At 36.1% G+C, this 21,498-nt stretch overlaps 1 protein-coding gene across 1 annotated transcript; it reads right to left on the bottom strand.

Moving 5' to 3' along the window:
- Positions 1-4,554: 4,554 nt before the first annotated feature.
- Positions 4,555-13,980, bottom strand: LOC107809630 (E3 ubiquitin-protein ligase RSL1). Its single transcript, XM_016634289.2, has 3 exons — positions 13,143-13,980; positions 11,675-12,447; positions 4,555-5,046 (listed from the first exon to the last, which is right to left on the bottom strand). The coding sequence occupies exons 1-3, from the start codon at positions 13,857-13,859 to the stop codon at positions 4,920-4,922; spliced, it is 1,617 nt and encodes a 538-aa protein (XP_016489775.1). The 5' UTR covers positions 13,860-13,980; the 3' UTR covers positions 4,555-4,919.
- Between the last annotated feature and the right edge of the window lie 7,518 nt (positions 13,981-21,498).

Genomic DNA, 21,498 nt, shown 5'->3' with positions numbered 1-21,498 from the left:
TGTACCGAGTTACAGGCTCGCGGCGCCCTGACTTCGAGGAGGGTCTCTCGACCCTAAAATTGAAGGTCATCGCAAAGGATCCCAGAACACACTCCTCGGCACGGGGAGGAGTGGCCACCTCACCTCGAGAGAAGCGAAGAGGATGAGCCCGCAACCTCCTGGGAAGCAGAAGTGGTAATATTCGTCATCCTTGTAGAAATTTGAGAAAAGAAGAAAAAGGGGATTGAGCTCTAAGGAAGGAGGAGAATGAGGAGAAACGGACCTCACTAGGGGTTTTGAGCGCAAGATGGAGCCCAAAAAGGGAAGAAACAAGTGTTTATAAAAGCATCCTAGCATATTGAAGGAAGCCAACCGCCGCAGTCAATACCGAAATTTGCAGGAACGGTGCATATAATGACCCTTAATACCTTGTATCCGGTCGTAGGGGCACCAGAGGAAGCAAGGGTCAAAACCGTTTCTTATCGTTTCTCGTCTCCTTCACTCTAAGAAACGCGAAAACTAGCTATATACGGCGAATCCGGGGGCCTGATTCCCCCCATCATAGAACCATCTCGCGGTCGCATCCCTGGAAGCTCGGAACCGAGGTCGAGGCTCATCCTCGAGGCTCGACATATATATGTATATATTGATCCTAAGGGTATCGTGTTCTGACAGACATAGCGAGCTATGACAGGCGAGAGGGAAGTCCCCAAGGCGCGCGGCTTAACTTGACATGGTTGGTCTATCCGGGGCCAATTTTTCAAGATGTCATGTCTAGCCATCTTGTCTCCATACCTTTACGACTAACACGCTCTGTACCATAGTGGATTCCCCTCTTATATAAAGGGGATCCCCGTTACTTTGTAGGGGGGACTGATGTTGCTCCATTTCTCCACAAGTGCAATAATATCTCTCTCTCTCTCTCTCTCTCTCTCTCTCTCTCTCTCTCTCTCTCTTTTCTTTCTAACTTGTTCGTTCTCACTGGTCTGAGGCCACCTCGATATTCATCGTGTTCTTATTCGTTCTTCATCGTACGCCTTAGTATTGGCCATAAAGAGCCTTGTTTAATTATATCTTCAACTGTTATCCCATCCCCGACTATCCTCGATAGCTCGAGCTTGACCCCTACGTCGACCCCCAGGTCCTTCATCGATCATACCTACATTCGGGCAGCAGGCCCTACAGTTAGATTATCATCCCGTTTTAGCTTGTATTTAACCTTTAAACTCTATATCATTAACATCAACTGCTCTAAAAACTAGCTCGGGAATAGATCACGTATTTTTAGAATTTCATTTACAATTTAATTGTTATTACCATTTTCACGGTAAACAGATAATGAACTCAAGTAGGAAATCAATACATAGTGGAGCGTAACTAAAATAAACTTAAAAGATTATCAAATTAAGAACTCTTTTATATAGTATTTTATTGAAAAGATAAGGAACTCAAGCAGAAAATCGGTACTTAGTGGAACGTAACTAAACTTATAACTAGTGCCTGGTTGTAATTCCAACGAAGATCAAATACCTAATATTAGGCGAGAAGTTTACTTTCAAGGGAGAGAAAATAGAAGCAGACAATATAACTAAAGCTGTAATTAATGATCTTCTATTTATTATAAAGTACTTTTACCCTTTTTTACATTAATAATTAAGTATTTTAGGGATATTTTGGTAAACCAACATTTATATTCATGCTTTTATAATAATATAAATAGATAGATATAGATGATATAATTTTTATATTTCTTTACATCGCCGACAATCTGAGAAATGACCATAATACCAACTTGGAATAATTTGAGCATGTAGGTATTAGGTACTTGTTATTAACCATGCTTTTCTCACATTTTACTAACTGGAAAAGGGTCAAATATACTTACTATCAGAAAAGGTTTAAATATACCCCTCGTTATATTTTGAGTCTAAATATATCGTTATCGTTATACTATTGATTCAAATATACCCATTTTCTGTTAAGTTTGTCCAAAGTGGATATCCAATCTTACGTGACACTGACATTTGATGGGGTGGATGCCACATGACTTGCCACCTTAGCGCCCCTAACCCATTTTACCCCCTTCTATTTTTTTTTCCACCATCAAAATTTTCTTCCCCTCCACCACTATTGCCACCATTGCCGCTACCATGAAAAATATGTATTTCAAATTTTAGTTTTTAAACATGGATTAGAGGCATTAATGTGACATGTCATGTGGTATCCATTTCATCAAATATCAGTGTCATGTAGGATTGGATGTTCATAGACAAACTTAATAGAAGAGGGGTATATTTGAATCAATAGTATAAAAGCAGGAATATATTTGGACCAAAGTATAATAAAGGATATATTTAAACCTTTTCTCATATTACATGGATATATGTGGCCCTTTGTCATTTACTAATTGTTAGAGCCGTCAAAATGGGTCTGGCCCGTGGAGCCAGTCCAATCCAGCCCGCTATTGGGCTAGGGTTGAGTTGAATTTTTTTTAGCTCATTTAAAATTGAGGCTTATAAGCCCGACCCAAGTCAGTCTGCTAGCCCTTGAGGCTTGACCTAGGCTGGGCCTGAGCCGGCCCATGAGCCAAAAATTAATTAAATTCAAATTTAGATATTTAATATTTAAAAAAAGCAAAAACTAAAAAAGCTATTAAAATCCCCATTCCCCAACCTTAGATTGCTCATTTATCCTTCCATATCAACTAGAATATAGATTTTTGATATGCATGTAACATGACAAGATTAGTTTTTCTTTTGCTTAATTAACGACAAACTAGGAAAAAGGTCAATTTTTAATACCCAAAGAAAATTGACAACACTAGCAAATTTCGTGAGTTTTAAAATATTTATGAACTATAATGATAAATACAGGAAATGATGTTAAACCTAAATTAAAAAAGCTCAACATATAAACTTATTGAAGCAATTCCTCAATCTCAGGAAAGTGAAAGAAAAGTATTAAAAAATATTCATGTAACGCTAAAAACGAAGAGCTAGAGATACAGAGAATGTGCATTTCAATTATGGATTCCTTATCAAATATCAAGATTTTATGCGCTCTCAACAAAAAGAAGTCGTTCATATGATTAAGAGACTATGTCACGAAGAATTATTTAAAGAATTGAAGAAATTTTTTTCTGAAAAAATTGAGGGGCCAACGCGCCCTAGCCCGCGGCTCTCTTAGGGCTAGGTTGGGCTAGCCATTTTAAGATCCATTTAGATGGCAGATCGGGCCACTCTAGCCCACCAAATTTAAAAGCCGATGAGGCTTGGGCTGGATTTGGCAGGCCTATTTTGACAACTCTACTAATTATTAGGACACATTCTGGAGTGCTCTGCTCTTCAATAGTTTTCACCCACTTTTAAAATTTGCTCAATTATCATGAGGAACTTTTGTTTTTAGAAAGAAACACTTTCATAATATTTAAGGATCGAAAAAGGATAAGGGGAAAGAGTAGGATATTCATTAAAACCCGAAAAACTGAACCACACGAAAATCAAATCAAATCGATCAAAAAACTGATACTTTTTGGTTTGACTTGGTTGTGGATTTGAATTTTAAAAACCGATCAAATTTGATTTGGTTTCGGGTTTAATAAAAAAAATAACCGAAAAAAGAACCAAAACGACTATAGAAGTAGCTATTTAAAATTTATTATTCCACCCTATTTATGTATATTTTTATACTAAGTTTCTAATATTTAATGGTACATGTTAATCGTTTGAACTTTTAGTCTAGTTCTTTGCTATTATAGTAATCTGGTTCTTTGCCTTCGCATTCTAGTTTGTTTGGTAGTTTTCTTTTGCTAAGTACAAGAATTTATTTTATGTTAAAAATAATCTATTTTTAATGAAGTTCATAAACTATTCATCAATATTTGATTCAATTATCAACATATCTTGGTAAATGACAGATTTTTCAAAGAATAATTGATTTGCTAGTATTACGTTGAAAATGTATTCACCAAAATATGTGTTCGGTAGTGTATGTCTCCCATTTAAGAAAAAACCCGATAAATAACAGAAAAAACCAAAAATTTGAAAAAAAATCAACATAAATCAAATCGATAAAAAATCGTGGTTCCAAAATTTAAAAAACCGATTTATTTAGTTTTGTTTCTTTTTTGGGAAAATTCTATCCAAACTGAACCATGAACACCCTAGGGAGGAGAATTGAATAATTCATGTGAGAAATTCTCATTAATATCACCGGACTATAAGCCTTGACACTATTAATATAACTAGACCATAAGCCTTCGTATTACGGCTACTCTTGGTTACTAAAAATAGATTTTTTCTTTCTCATTTCTTTTTACTTTAAAGTGCTGGCGGAGCTTTTCACTCCTAGCCACAAGGTATCCATGCTGCCTCCATGGGAGTTCGAGTTGTGTCTCAATCCTAGCATGATCAATTAAAAAGACCAGTTAAGTATCATTGACTTGGTCAACCTTTACCCCCTAACGCCCGTCATGGGAAGGTTCGTTCCCTGCTCTTAGTTTGCTTGGAGAAAATAACAATGGTTTTGATCATACCAAATACATGACTGAAAAAGAAAACTCAGAATGAAATTATCTTTGCTAGAAAAAGCTTACCCCAAAAGTGAGATTTTCTGGCGCTAATCCGATCTAGCCAAGCCCCAAATCGGGTGCTAGATACCAGGTGGGAAACCAAAATAAAAAAGCTATAGACTAGCACAATCAAAACAAACAGAAAAGGGAATTCGGGTATCTGAAAACTCCTAGTTGAGGGAGGGTGCTTTGGACCACATCTAATATCTACTAGTACTGTCATTCTTGCAGCATGTATTAAAAAGATTATAAGTGCCCCACGAATTAAAAGAACTGTACATATGAAAGAATATACTCCCATCTCCTCGCACTGATGACCAGTATCTGCAACACTTTAGGTGCGAAATAGACCGGAACGACGGCATCCTGCTCAGGCTCTCCTTGGTTGGGGTCTATTTCCATAAATGATATTTCGCTCATCCCATATTGGGCAGGAACATGTTGGTTTCTTGTTCTTCCACTCAGCTCCGCATGTATAACAAAACTCGTGACCACATCTGGGAAAACATTTGAAGTATTCACTGTCAAAAACTTAGCTCTTACAACATGAATGAATCATAAGTCAGCCACCTCTAAGAATAGATATAAAGTTCTGCACAAATTTTACATGATAAGGATAGGAAGTAAACCAGCATACTTAACATCGTTTCAGAGCATAAAATTTTTTGGAGAACAGAGACAATAAGAACAGTCGGTAGAACAGCAATGCAGCCAACAGCCCAACCAAACACTTCACAGATCAAGGATCACATTAAGCAAAATGTTCTCACATAATTATGTTTTCCAACCCATTAGTTAACACTAGTGAAGTCTGCCCAAGCCAAAGAGAAGAAAATTTGTACGAGGCAATGCGATACTCTCTTCTTCTTTTTCTAATATTTGATTAGTCCCAGAAATAGTTTGTTGTAGACAGCCAACCAAGGAAATCAAACTCTAGATCGCTAATCAATGTGATCAAAAGTAGCTTCATGAAGTAGGAAAACCCTAGAGACAGCAAAGCATTATCAGCGGATTGAACAACCAATGAAGTTTGACTAGAGTTTTTTTTCTCCTTTTTTGGCAAGAGTTGATATTTAAACGAGACAAAAAATTCAAACAGAAATCTCTGCCAATTCAGTTAATAAATTATGGTAATGCATCGCCATAATAACAGTAGTATAACTTAAAGAAAATGAAAATCGTGAGACATTTACTGAAGGTGGAGTAAAGGAAAGGAAAAAAACTAATATGTGTAGTTTTGCATCTCTGTGGCATAAAGATACAGAGAAAGTTGAACTCAGTTCCATAACTTAGTCGTTAGACCAACGGACTATTTGAGATGCTAGCATCAAAAAGTCCTCTTAGTTCAGTTGCATCGTAATAGCTAATTCCTCTTAGTTATTTACACTCAACTCAATGTTACAGGCTCTATAGATCTGCTAATGACCTGGATCAAACGGGAAGTTTAGAATTCTTCACAGTGGAAACATGCTCATAAGACAACAACTAGAGAATTAATACTCACCAACTACTTCATAAAAGAAAAATAGTCACCAACTCAAATCTTTTGAACTTGCTTGCGTGTAGCTACCTAGATTGTACCCATTTTATTTTGAAACATAAATTGCCTACCAAAAAGATCAAAGAAATAATAAAATTTCCTCAAGAAGACAACAGATAATGTAAACTTCGTACACCTACTTCCACAAATATAAAAATATTCAAATGCCCTTAGACTCGGGTAGAGATACCTAGATCCTTTCATTTCATGAATAAAATAAACAGTTGTGAAAAAATTCAAAGCAGCCAAAGAGAAAAATGATCAACTTTACCTGTGCATTTAACTTCTACTAGATCTTTCAGTTTTTTCTCTGGAGGTGGGATTTAGTCCTAATACCTTCCCCTCCTACCTTTTGATCTTGTCTTGCAATTCCAAAGGATTTCTTCATAATTACAAGATTTGTGGGAGAGACTCGTATTATCTGGAATTGATTGGAGATAAAGCCTATTTTTACTTTTCTCTCTACACGGTTGTTTGCAAACTGGATAGTTCTTCACAATTAAGAAGTAAAATACAAGCCCACAAGGATGGAAGACCACCAATTACATAAATTTTAGGAAAAGATCAAAGGCTTTGTATGTATAAAGCAAGAGCACAAATCCTGGCATAGATGGTCTGCCATCTAAGTATGATAATGCCCAGGTCCTCTCTGTCCTCTTTTTTAATTTTATTTATAATTGATAAGGTAAGATTTTGTTAAAACAAAAAACGCCAGTATCAGGTATTATCAGAAAAGGAAGCTTGCATCAGCTTCCTTTCTGTCCTCTTTGTTACCTTTTTGGTCTTTAATGAGTTGCTGCCATATATTTTCATTTAATGAGGTCCAATAAGTATTTAAGGTGTTTCATTATATGCTATAACACAAAAAGATTTTATGATGAAATGTGCAAGTCATATCGGCTAAGATTTGTTGAATTCTTTTCTTTTTTGAAAATGTATATGAACATTTTATTAAAGAATAGCACCCGGAGAGTGCAATGGATGAATAGTACAACCCCAGGAAAATGCATCTTAGAGACCTCGATCCAAGTCCTACCGCTACTCATTATCAAAAAGAATTTTCACATGTTTGGCTCATGAAAAAAGAATCAACTCCACATATGAGGAAGAGTGTTGGACATAATTAAGTAAATAAAGTGTACTTTCTTTAATAGTTTCAGTTTTAGCTTAGACTATTTGATGAGATGGTCACACACTTCAATATCTATATCTATATTATATTAAAAGCACGAAGACCCTTAGCGAAATGTCATTCGTCTATTTTACCCTCTAAAAAGAGAGTTCACACTAAACAAAATAGTCTTTTACTAATATTAGGATTTATTTTCGTAATATTTAGGACTTTAAAATAAACTAAAATTATTAAATCTTTCCTTATTTGAATTATGTATGATCCTAATATTTATGACTTTAAAATTCATTAAGATTTGACCCTATATAAATTATTTCCTTGTTTTAACTAAGTATATAATATAACTATAATACCTTGCATATTAAATTTCTAATATTTAACTATTCGAATCAACTTTTACATACAAGAATTTCTTTGAAATTTAGGGACAATTAAGTTATGTACGGAGCTAAAAAAAACATTCCTAAAACACTAGGTAAATAAAGAAAAAGTTAAAAAGAATATGTCCCAAAAAATTTCAAACAAAAATAAAAAAGGCAACTAATAATAGAATCATAATGCAAATGACTCTAGGATTCTATAAATTTTCTTATAGAAATTCTAGGAATGTATAATTTATCTTTTCTCATCGCGAAATTTATATAGAGAAATTAAAATATCTTTTATCTTCAGCTGTTATACATAATGTTGTTGATTTTTTTTGCACTTAATTGCATAATTTTAGCCATACAGTCTAGACTTTTTGTCTTAATCAACATTTTCATAGTCGCATAAAAAGTTTCTCTTCCAATACTCTGAATAATTAATGTTCTTGGGGATGAGTGGTTTAACATCACGTTTTTAACACTACCTACGCGCATTAATTCAAATTTAATATATAAATATGCATGTGAATAGTGCGTGTATATATTATTATTTCAGATTTCTAACATTTGACGTACATTTTTTCAACAGAAAAATTAATGTTAATTATGACCACATATATTACAATAGAGTGAACGTAAAAAGATATTTGTTATTTTTCATTTTGCTGTAAACCTGATAGTTAATTAATTGAAAATGTGGCATTCATGTCGTTTAGTGAAATTTAATAAAATGTGAATAATTCAATAAGGCATTTGGCGGGTTTTGTGATATAAGATTTCTTCCTTTACTGAATTAATTTAATAACATTCATTATTTTCAGGACTTGAATTTTTTCCATTAATTTTTCATACAACTTAAATATATTCTTTAATAACATTTATGTGACTTTAAAAAAATATACATTCATTAATAAGGGTGCATGCAATGCACGTACCCAAAGACTAGTAATATCAAATAAGGGTACTACGTTCAAGTCCCACTGCCACCTATTATTAAAAAGAATTTTCACATGCTTGGACTATTTAAAAGAATTAAGCCGCACGTACGAGGGCGTGTTCAAGACATAAGTAAATAAAATGTTCTCTCTAACAGTTTAAGCTTTAGCATAAGCTTCTTTCTTAAAGAAAATCAAATAAGTTTTAGAGTAAGCTTCTTTCTTAAAGAAAATGAAATAAGCTTTAGCGAAAGCTTTTAGATGAGAACGTCACACAATTCAGCAAGTCTTTTTTTTTAATAAGTAACGATATTTATTAAAAAGGTACCAAGATGGTACATAAAAAGGTACAGAAACAATTCAGCAAGCTTTGTACTCTCTTTTCCTATTAGTTATTGATATAACTACACTTTTCCAACACATGCCATCCTTAATAGCATCATGTTTTTTCCACGACATAACTCCTATACGTGCAAATTTTATCTTCCTGCTCTTTCCTTGAGGCACTGAAACACTGCCGATCTAAATTTACCTTCTAGCAGATCGAACAAAGTGTAAAAGTTCTCTTACCAATCAATTTCTAACTTCTTCTACACCCAGACGTAAACTTCAGGAAAGAAATAAAACAACTCGAGGAAACTGATGGTCTAGCAAGGAAAAACGAGAAAACTGCTCCCCCTATTTCCATGCCATGCAGCTAACCAGGATATGATGAGGATACAATAAGCATTCAATACCTAAAGAGGAGCACCCTTGCGCAAATGAAAACCGGAGAGGTTGGCTGGAAGCATTGAAATTCTACTTATTGGCATGCGTAACTAAAATGCCTTTTTATTTCTTAGTTAGAAGAAGAAAGAACAAGATAAATATGCAAAATCTAAACAAGGCTAAAGTTTCCTTTATTTCTATTTTTTCTTTTCATTTGTTAGATAATAAGGATTTTAGGTCTCTTTTTGCTAGGGCAACAGAAATTCTACATAATCAGCTCTGAATTTTTTATCCTACTGGTGTCCCGACAAATTCAGAAAGAAAAGACATTGATGGTGTGTCCATATCCTATGTCTTTAATTGTTTGTGTCTGTATCCTACATCCCAAAGGCGCTTTTCTTTTTGTGATAAGCCATGTTCGAGATGTGTTTCCTGTCCCACAAAATGAGATCTATATGCTTCTTAAGAGATTGATGTAACAAGTCCAACATGGTCACGAATAATGAATGGAGTGAAAACAACTCTAAAGCGATATTTCACATTTGTGAAAATAAACGCTTTCTGCTTTAATAAAACAAAGGTAGCTATCGGGTGTGTTTGGTATGAAGGAAATGTTTTTCAAATTTTCCATGTTTGGGTGGCTTAAATATTTTGGGAAATTTTTTCCTCATAAACTCATTTTCCTCCAAAAGGAAGAAAAATATTTTTAAAACTCTTGCTCAACCTCCCAACATCGCCACTACCACTCCGGCCCTTAGATCCCGACCTACCACCCTTCCCCACTCTTACCTATTTCGTCTCATATGAGGTTTGCCTAAATTATATATTTTCCAAAAATATTTTCTACTACCTAAACAAACACCAAAAAATAAGTAAGAAAACAACTTATTTTCTAAGAAAACATTCTAATACCAAACACATCCCTAACTTTCATGATAATCTTTTTTGAACTCTGCCAAAGTGTCAATTGCTGGAAAATCACAGACTACATGCACATAACACCATTAAACAAAATGAAAAGAAAGAGGAACGAATAGTGCAAAGTCAGCGAATTGGAGCTTACTAAGGTGCAACCTAGAAGCACAACCCAAGCAAAAACAAATAAGTTGTGGCAATTTCGCGAAGAAAATAGTAATACAGAAGGAGAAAACAAAAGAAATTGGAAGGAAACAGGAAAAGAAAACTTAAAATGAACTAAAACGGGTTGAGTCGGAGAACGAAAGGAATTCAAAGGAATGGGCTCAGAGCAAGCTGGTCCGCACACAACCACTAACAGCACCAATCTAAGTGGGGCGGTCCATCTTTTAAAGTAGAGGATACGGAGGGATTCAGGCAAAACAGCACGACAGATAAAACTAACTTACAGCATGATAGGCTCACTTTACAGTCTAAAGCACACAATTACAGGAAGTACCAGAAATATTCTTTGAAGCCGGATAAGGTGCACTCGCTTCTTTGCACTTATATGTCATAGTAAAAGTAATATGTACTATGGATTATATTATCCCAACCAGTATGCAACATCAAATGACTACATTTATATGTTTCTGTTTCAAGTTATCCATGTTTATTGCACCCCCTTAAAACAGATGCTCTTTCCCTTCTCCATCAGCAGCGGTAAAAATGTTTATAACCTAAAAAGACATGAGAAGAACTTCATACATAAAAAGTTCTATCATGAACAGTGGCATGTATCTGACTTGTAAGTCCAGCTATCTTGACAAAATTTGACAGCTTCACCCAAAATTTTGACTAGTCGGTAAGGAATAACGGACAGAGAAGTTCAGAGAAAAAAATTAAAACATTCAAGTAAATCTAGAATCTTATTTTTGATTTTCTTTTAATAAATCTAGAATCTAATCTTTCTTTTCCAAGTCCGACTGCTTACTTCATGATTTCCACTCTAGATCTCATCAATATCTTGAGTATATGATGTTTTGGCGCAACTAACCAGCTTAATAGCTAATAAAAAGCCACATTTTGTGTGGCTTATGAAAATATTCTACAATCAACACAAAAGCTGATTTAAGCTACAAAGCTGCAATATTCTTTTCTTCAGCTTATAGTCTATCCCTTAAAGCAGCACCAAACAGTCAACATGTTGTTCATAAATCTCGTAGATAATCACCCATAAATGCGAGAAGCTTAAACGTCAAGGTGGAGGACAACAAAGATATGTTTCTACACAATCGTCAACAGTATCAAAACCTTTCTATACAAGGAGAAAAAAGGTGTATATATAGCTTCAACTTATGCTACAAATCACATGCTGTTGACTTATATTTTCCTTTTTAAATGACAACATAGGGAATGAATTAAAGCCAAGCTTCTATAATCTTAAGCTGTTGTGAAGCATTCCAAAAAGTTATCTCTTCCTTATTACCTAATCAAGACAGTGTATATCATGTAAGACAACAATGTAAGAAGGAAGGAGAAGCAGAGAACCTGCAGTAAATATGGTAGCAACCTTCGCCAAGAGACACTATGTGGTTGCACTTTACACACTGACGCCAAAGACTCTTTGTGGCAAGAGACTTGAGCTTTGCATCGTCTACGCACAAGTAAGGGTTAAGTTTTCTATAGTCAAAGCAAGTCATGTTTTGATGCCAAGGAACTCTGCAATTGATACAGAAATGGAGACGGCATTTCGTGCACATTCTAGCCCCAACTTGCTCGTTTCCCACAAAGACATTTGGAGCAGAAATTTGGACCTCAGCTTTTGACATCAATGCAGAACACTTAGAATTTGGGCAGTAAATCTTTTCCGTGATAGGAATAGTAGTTTCCTTGACACGTTCATTCATCAAATCGTATAGCTTGGGCATCAAGAACTTTTTGCAGTTATCTAATTTCAACACAGACTTGCATTTATCATGAGGGCATTCAGGTAGCATTCCTTGAAGGAGTTTAGCTTCCACATGTTTATTCATACAAGAAAAGCAATAATAATGCAGGCAACCATTAATTAGAAACATATGATCTACATCAGTATCTTGCAGACAAATAGTACAAGTCTCCGTGATGCTCTTTTGAAGACTACTTCCTGGTGGTCCTCTAACCTGAGAGACTATTGCATCAGTAGCAAGTTTAATCGCAAAGTTGACGGTATTCTGTGACACAAGAGATGGTACACAATCTGTAAATTTTCTTAGACGAGAAGTTGCTTGTTCAACAAGTGCAGCAACATTACCATTCCTCGGATGCAACTTGCCCCTAACCTGCATAACAAATATACATCAATCATTTCAAAAACTTTTAGGTTGCAGTATATAAGCCTGCATAGTGTGACATGTTTCCAACGCCAACAACAAGTAACCCATCCAATAGTATTTGGATACATGCAATACCAAAAATTGTACTTGTTTAAAGTGATGAGATAGTAGTATTTTCCCTGACTTTTAACCCCCCAAAAAAAGTATCTTTCCTTGATCCGTGCATATTTTCCTCAACATAATTTAAGCATGAAGAAATTTTTTCTTTTGTTTTTATTTTTATATTTATTTTTATTTACTTTTGCTAAAATTAAAAAAAAAAATGACCTTGACTCTGACAGCAAGCATAAAACTAGCAAATTTTTTTTGTGGACAAAGTCAACTCCTCCAAGCCCGAAAAAATGAAGAGGATTGCAGTACGCTGAACCTATCTTGTTTGGGAGACATAATTCAAGCATAAAAATGACCTTGACTTTGACTCTCACCTATTTACTCTAGCTTCTGCCAAATTTGTACTAGGTTCCTGCATCTACCAGTACCCTGATTTAATATTTTTTACGACAAAGGAAAAAGACTACCTTAAAACTGTTCTAACACATTGAAAAATGTCAAAGATCAGAATATAATAATTTGACACACAAGATAAACATAATTGATATCGTAATAATTTTCACAACAGTTAGGGTGTCAAGAGGACTCACATATTGCAAGATAGTTTGACTATCCAAAACAACATTAACCCTTTTCAAACCCAGCATTACAGCAACATCAAGCCCTTCAATCAGCGCTTTCAGCTCCACAATTTCATCATTCAACACTTCAGTAGTGTTTTCACCCAAACCCTTACTCACTTCAAACACCAAAATACCACTGGGATCACACGCAGCAACTCCAATCACAGCGAGTTGTTGTTGTTGTTGTTGTTTGGTTCCCACAACCACAACAACACTCTCTTCTTCAACCTCTTCTCCCATTAAACCCTTCACATAAACCCTAAAACAATCCTCATTCCCATTTTGGGCCACACCTTTCGATGAACCCTCACCGTACGGCCTATGCAAATGATCCCCCGTCTCTTTCCACTCGCCCTCCGGCACGTTTTGTATCTCACGCGCGAAGGCCTGATCGTGGATTCGACGGTTGAGATCGTCTTCGATTTTCTTCATCTCCGCTTCGGCTGTTTGACGGTCGTGAAATTGTTGTTCGTAGTTTAATAATTCCTCGGAGAAAAGAGTGGTGACATCGTTACATCCGATGATGCTTTCACCGTTAATGGCCGGTTTTGAATTTGAAGCGCTCATAGCCTCTTGCATTTGTAGTTGAAAGGCGAAGAGGAGATCGCCATCGACGGTTTCAGCGGCGGCTATTTCACGGCGTTGTTCGTCGAATAGGGCGTGAAGATCGTCGTCGACTTCCATTTTTTTTCTTTTTGGCGCCGAAACGAAGTTGAAGAGCTTTTTACTTGCTTTGTTTTTCACTGTGGAGCTTTGCTCTATTTTTGTCCTTTCTCCTCACTCTTTTTGACCACGAAGACTTGCCTAGGGTGTTATTTGCCTATTTGATACTAGGAGTTTCATTTTTCACGAAATATATTTATAAGGAAATTATTTTTGAAAGAATTACAAGAAAATAGACATGACTTCACACCATAATTAAAACTAATCCATGTTTTTAAGTTTTACCTCATCTAGCCCACATTGTATATATTTTTAAAGCACTAGCAAATTGAAAATTTGTGTTCTTACAACCACTGCTTCTAAAAGTTATTGAGTTAAATCTATGTTCTCACAACCATTACTTTCACTCTCTCTTCTTCTTACATCTTCTACATATGCTTCAAGGGACCGTGTATTTTCTGCTTCTCCTCTTGTATCACCTGCTTGCATTGTAAGAAAATTGAAGAGTAAAAGTCCACCATTGAAGACCATTCAAAACGTTGCTTTTGAAAATGGGTTTTTTTGAATTTGTTAGTTGTTTGGATTGAGTGTTATTCCAATTGATTGAAAATATCAAAAGGAGTTCAAAATTTAAATTTGAAGTGTTTTGGAGTAGATTTGAGCAAGATTTGAGTTAAATTTCAGAAAAGACGCAAGGAAGAAGACGAAGTCAGTTTTTTGTATAACCTTGTATATTAGTGTATATGAGTGTAGAAACACACCTTATACACTATTATACACTTTTATACACCTTTATACAAGCGTCTGTAGACGAACTTCTTCCACGAATTTCAGTTGCAATTCTTGTTCAAAACCAGTCCAAATCTCCATTAAATGACTTCAAATTTTATATACAACCTCCTTATACTATTTTTAACAAGTCTAAATAATACCAACTCCAAATTTCTCACAAAATCAAATTTGGAATTTAAACCCACATATTTAAGCTTGTTAAAAATCTAATTTTCACCACTCAAATGAATTTGGTTTGTTGAATTAATATTTGAATCACAGTTACTGGTTTGAAAATTAATTTAAAAGTTTGATGAATCTTTTTTAAAAATTAAATAGTAATTTTGAGAACCTATTGGAGTTGGATGTTGAATCTTAGCCTATTATTTTTGGGCTAGTTGGTTGTAAATTGAATTATGAGCTATAAAATTGAAAAGTAGGGAGCCCATTTGTTCTAATGTGAAAATTTTCCATTATTTTTTGGTGTTTGATTATTATAAATTATCTATTTCAAGAAAAATATTTTTCATCATAATAAGAAAAATAACTTTCTTTCATTTTTTATAAAACTATCTTAACTTTTAACTCATGTCACTTAACAAATCATAATAAGAAAAATAACTTTCTTCAGTGGTAGTCATTTTTTATAAAACTATCTTAACTTTTAACTCATGTCACTTAACAAAACTAATATTTAGGTATTATTATTAATCTTCCATATACAAAAGTACGTCAAAAATGCTCTTCGATTGGCTAATATTATGATTAATTTACAATAACTTTTGAACGAAAATCAATTTTCTTCACAATTGTCTCAATTCTTTAACTTCATATTGGTGCTTCAACAAACTTTTCCACATTATTATCAATCTTTAATTCACAAAAATTTCATCAAAACACACGGCATTTGCTAATATTATTGGCAATCTTTAACAAGTATTTTAAAACGAACATATTTTCACTCTCCAACCAAACATCGAATAGCATTTTAAAAATCCAGAAAAATCAACATTTTTTCAAAAATTAATTTTTGGAAAATAACTGTTGTGACCCATATGGCTGACTTGGAGGACACCTCACTTGCCAGCAAGGACAGTCACTTGAACAGGCACGTGGACAAACAAAATTAGCAAGAGAGTGACGCTCTTCGTAGGAATAAACGTGTGAGTGCCATCCAAGAAACTAACTGATTTCATTGTGGAGAAGGGGTGACGATAGCATGAAGAGGAGCAGTAGTGCGCAGCTTAAGAAGAACACCATATAGATAAAAAGAATGATTAGTGAATGTAGTAGGGAGGCTAATTTGTTATGTTGTGTTTTTATTCTCTCATCTCGTCTGATTTTCTCTGTTTCCCATCCCTTCTTTCTTCTCTGTTCTCTTACTTTTGGTTACTGTTTTATTGTAATTTTCCCTTAAGGCTTCATTGTAATTCATTGATTGAATCAATACAATCTGCCAGTTCCTATTCTTGTGAGTTAGCAATTCAGTTGTTACATTGGTGCTTTCATCCAGAGGTCTCTAATGGAGGACCAAAACTCACTCAAGATCTTCGTTGAAGAATCGATTCTGGAGATGAAAGAGTCTGTCACTAAGGTGACAGATTATGTCGCCAAGGACCTCACTGAATTTCACGAAATATTGATGGACGTGGTATCAACCAAAGCTCCGGCAGGACTTCCCCATCGACACCCAACCATGGACGTAACTCGTCAGGACCATGCACTGGTGACCACCACTCTCCGTCACAAGCCAGCATCAGTGGAGTTTGGTCGATTTCGAGGTGATAATCCGGAGGCGTGGATATTTCAAGCGGAGCGATATTTCGATTTCTATAAAATCGAAGAGGACCAGAGGCTCACTATGGCTTCATTTTATATTGATGGTGAAGCACTTGAATGGTATAGATGGTTATTCAAAAACAAACAACTGGTGGATTGGCCTCATTTTGATGCTAAGGTGAGGATCCGATTTAAGCAAAAAGGTCTCGAGTCGGTGGAGGGGAGATTGGCAAAACTTCGACAAGTCACCACCGTCTAGGAGTTGCAGGGGTGGTTTGAAACCATCGCAAATGAGACTGATGAGATCTCTGAGAGGCTCATGATCCGACTCTTTATTTCTGGGCTCCTGGAAGACATTAAGAATTCAGTTTTGAGTCATGATCCCGAAACGTTTGACGAGGTCCTTAATCAGGCCTATATACATGAGAGGCGGATCCAAGCTGAGAAGGGGCCACTCCGACCCGCCCTTGCTAATAAAGGGACACCGCTTTTATTGTCACGACCCAAAATCCAATAAAGGGTCGTGATGGCGCTGAACACCACTATCAGGCAAGCCAACCAAAATACTCAATTAAATTCTCGTTTTAATAATTTTTGAAAACTATGATTTTCCTTCAATTTTATTATTAGAAGGCAATCATTTCAAATTAAATATAAATGTTAATAAGTTAATACATGATACCCCATAATCATCCCAGAACCCGGTGTCACAAGTGCATGAACATTTACTAGGGAATGAAATAAAATACAGTAACTGTCCGCAATACAAAATGGTCAGAAATGGAAATACAGTATAATACTCTGAAGGAGACTCTACCGACTGCGGGGCATCTCGAAAATACAGCTCACCTAAGTCTCCGTACTAACCATGCCACTATGCCACTAAGCCACTAGCCCCATATAAACCTGTGCAACAAAAATGCACAGCAAATGTAGTATGAGTACGAAAACAACGTGTACCCAGCGAGTATCCCGTCTAATCTCGAAAAATTAGAGACGAGAGGTCGACTTCGACACTTGCTAGTGGTCCAATAGTAATATTATTAATGCGATGAATCACGAATTTATTAAGAACAACAGTAAATTCAAATAAGTCACGAAACAGGAAAAAGTTCCTTTTTATTCAAAGTCTCCAGACTCATAATCCATTAGTTAACAATTATCTCAAGTCGGGGAGAGCAAATATCAATATCAATAAATCTCAAGGAAAACAATACAAGCATGCACAAATCATGACGAGGACGTACGACCCGATCCAATAATATTTAAACTGTGCACTGCCAGAGGGTCGAATGGCGCGAGCCATAGATGCATCTATTTAATCTACCGAGACGTTCGGCCCGTTCCGAAATGAAATACATATAGAAAGTCAATCAAGAAGTCAACAGAGAACAATTATCCAAAGAAAAGCCAATTCTCTTTTAACAATTTTATAAAAATGAAGTTTTATCCTTTTAGAAATTCATTTACCAATTCGATAGAATTTAAGCAATTCATCTGTCAATAAGGTTACAAATATTTCAAGTATAGCATGCTTTTGGATCCTAAACTACCCATCTTTCACATGATAGTAGCTACACACGGACTCTCATCACCTCGTGCGTATGTAGCCCCCACAATTAGGAGCACGTAACCAATTATTTTACCTATGGGGACAATTCCCTCTTACAAGGTTAGGAAGGATACTCACCTCGTTCCGAGGTTCCATAACCGACTTCCAAGCCCTTCCAACGACTCAAATCAATGTGCAACTCTCCAAAACTAGCCAAGAAATGAGAAAATCCATAAATATAGGCTCTAACACTCACAACAATTCAATTTAGATAAATTCCTAATTCCGCTCGAAGAGTTGACAAAATTGCCCTCGGGCCCACGTGCTCGGATTCTAAAAAAATACAAAATTCGATAACCCATTCCGATACGAGTTCAACCATACCAATTTTATCAAATTCCGATAACGAATCGACCTCCAAATCTAGAATTTTCGTTTTTGAAAAGATTATAAATTTTCTCCAATTTTTCCATTTGATTCACTAATACTTGATGAAAATAACCATGAAATCATTAAATATAATAACTTTTGGATATAGAACACTTACCCCAATCTATATGGTGAAAATTGCCTCAAAAATCGTTTTAATCCGAGCTCCATAGCTCCAAAAATGAGTAAAAAACTCGGACTGCTTGATTTATACACTGTCCAGCATTTTCGCACATGCGGTTACTGTTCACGCACCTGCGGTACTATTCACGTACCTGCGGTTAATATTTACGCACCTACGGTTACTGTTGACGCAGGAGCGGTACTGTTCACGCAGCTGCGAAAAACACAACAGCTGCCCAGAAATTTCAGCAACTTTTAATTTCACTAAAAATGCTCTAACTCCATCATACGAACTCAGAATTCGATGATTCTTGTTCCTATGAGTCACAAATAATAATACGAACCTATTACTTTAATCGAAACTCAATTTGGAGCTCATTTACTCAGTGCGATACAAATTTCGCCGTTAAACAATTAACTCATGTTTTGCGCTACAAACTCAATTGCGACTTGATGAAATTAGACCAAACTTTCCAGATCACTCTTATAATTCATTATCAAAATCCCGGAAGTCTCAAAATCGAGTTTCGATCTCTAGAACTAAAAATGGACCTTTGGATCATTACATGTTTATGCTCAAAACGCCAAACTCTTCCAAAAACTCCTCCAAAACTCATCCGAGCCCCATGGGATCCCAACCAAGTATACTAACAAGTCCCATAACATGACAGGAACTTAGTCGATGCCTCAAATTACATTGAACAACACTAAACCATGAATCACACTCCAATTCAAGCTTAATGAACTTTAGAATTTTAAACTTCTACATTCGATGTCGAAACCTATTAGATCACGTCCAATTAACCTCAAATTTTGCATACAAGTCGCATTCGACGTTACAAACCTACTCCAACTTCCGGAATTGGATTCCGACCCTAATATCAAAAAGTTCACGTCCGGTCAAACTCCTTAAAACCCTTCAAATTTGTATCTTTAGTCAAATGACTCCAAAATGACCCCCGAACCTCTGAATTCACTTTTGATCGCGCTCCCAACACCAGAATCACCATACAAAGCTATTCCCAGACTCGAAATACCAAGCAAACATCGATAACACTAAAATGCACTTCAACCCAAACTTATGAAATTCTTCCAAAAATGCTAACTTCCACTATAGGCGCCGAAACGTCCCCGGGTCTTCCAAAACCTGATTCGGACATACGCCCAAGTCCGAAATCATCATACAAACCTGCTGGAACCTTCAAATCTCAATTCCGAGGTCGTGTACTCAAAAATCCAATCTTAGACAATTCTTTCCAACTTAAAGCTTCTGAAATGAGAATTATCTTTCCAAATCAACTCCTAACTTCCCAAAATTCAATTTCGATGATGCGTACAAGTCATAATACCTGAAGTGAAGTTGCTCATGGCCTCAAACTGCTGAACGATGCGCTAGAGCTCAAAACAACCGATCGGGTCGTTACATTCTCTCCCACTTAAACATACGTTCGTCTTCGAACATGCTAAAAACTGCATTGGAGTTATCCGAAATCACTGCTTAACACTTCGTGCACCTACCTGTGCCACTACAACCTAGTTGAGCACATTGGCTCGATCAATTCTGAAGATATTCCCTTTTATTCAAGCAAATAAGCTTAGAGCCCAATTCCAACATCCGGAATTCTCTGCCAGGCTTGCTTCCAATACATGAACACCGCATCAATTAGTACACGAGGTACCAGAACATGACTGCATGCCTTTGCTGAATCCTCACCATGCACCACATCATTCACAAGACCATAATAACATTCTCTGATCATAATAACCGACATTCTCTGAATCTGATGCTCATAATGCACCTCATGATATATATAAGTCTTGTTCCAACTCTCGCAATACCTCCACGATAGAAGAGATGTGTAGAAATTCATAACCAACTGCCAAGTCAACAAATCATTGAGGCTACACTCCTGACAAGATCATTACCTCATTATGAACCAAATAAGGATATTTTCTCTTTAATATACTTCATACAATTTGATTGCACTGATCCTAGATCCAATAACCTTGTCTCACCCAGTACAAACTACTTTGGCGACAAGCCACCCCAGACATGACCAAAAGTCTCGTATGATGCCACAATGTGCCAATAGGCTACCAGCTCGAACGTGACACATAAAGAAACTGAACTCTGGAAGGGACTACTCAACTCATGCTGCTAATATGGACTTTCCTCAGAAAATGGAAAACAAGACACACAAAAATTAGAATAAAGAAAACTGTACTCAACATCATACTATTGCGGCGTGCAACCCGATCCAAACAACATACCTATGGCGTTGTGCCACCCGATCCATACATAAAATTCACATAAGGAGATACACACCGAGCTAAATTGCTCATTACAACAAAATACTGAATATCAGTCCCTAGCACGCTAAGTGCATAATACCATCCCTGAGGGGACATATAACGTCATAAGCTAACAAACTCAAGCACAACTGAGGTGTGATATATGTTCTGAAGCTAAAGAGCCATCCTGCCCACATATCACCATCGCTACGCGGAACCTCAATACATAAGAAAATTATCGAGCCGTTCACAACTCACACGGCACAATATAACATTACATGAAATAGCCGATGACAAAATAACACCCCACGTCTGAATACTCCTCCATAAGAAGCGCTATGCTGAAATGAACACATTCGGCTTGATATAAGGCCCATATTCGTACGTAAATCCATTCACATACCTCAAGCCGATTCTGATTGCACCGAAATAAGTCCATAATCTTTCCTGGGTCCATAATAACCCTCTTTTTCCCATAACACACAGGAACAACCATCATAATCGGAGTAATCCTCCACAGTTCACAACCCAATAAATCAAGTGCCCTCCAGGCATAAATTCTCAAATTAACGATATCACCACAATCTTTATACTTGGTTTAATTCTTCAATCAATCAAGTAACTACATGCCACACTTATATAATCTTCCCATGGGGCATGCTCCCACGACCTTTCGTAATAGATAACAAGTCTGCACATCCATACCACCGGCCG

This window comes from Nicotiana tabacum, chromosome 3, assembly GCF_000715075.1.
Source record: "Nicotiana tabacum cultivar K326 chromosome 3, ASM71507v2, whole genome shotgun sequence".
In the NCBI taxonomy this organism is placed as follows: Eukaryota; Viridiplantae; Streptophyta; class Magnoliopsida; order Solanales; family Solanaceae; genus Nicotiana; species Nicotiana tabacum.
Note: the sequence above shows the minus strand (reverse complement) of the source record. Positions and strands in the feature narration are given on the sequence as shown.

Bases quoted from the DNA above. Each gene is read 5' to 3' on its own strand.
- LOC107809630 (XM_016634289.2), bottom strand. From the start codon at position 13,859: ATGGAAGTCGACGACGATCTTCACGCCCTATTCGACGAACAACGCCGT. The intron at 12,448-13,142 runs GTGAGTCCTCTT...TTTGTTATGCAG, and splicing joins GTCAAACTATCTTGCAATAT to GTTAGGGGCAAGTTGCATCC. The intron at 5,047-11,674 runs GTTCTCTGCTTC...ATGTTTTCCCAG, and splicing joins TGCTACCATATTTACTGCAG to ATGTGGTCACGAGTTTTGTT.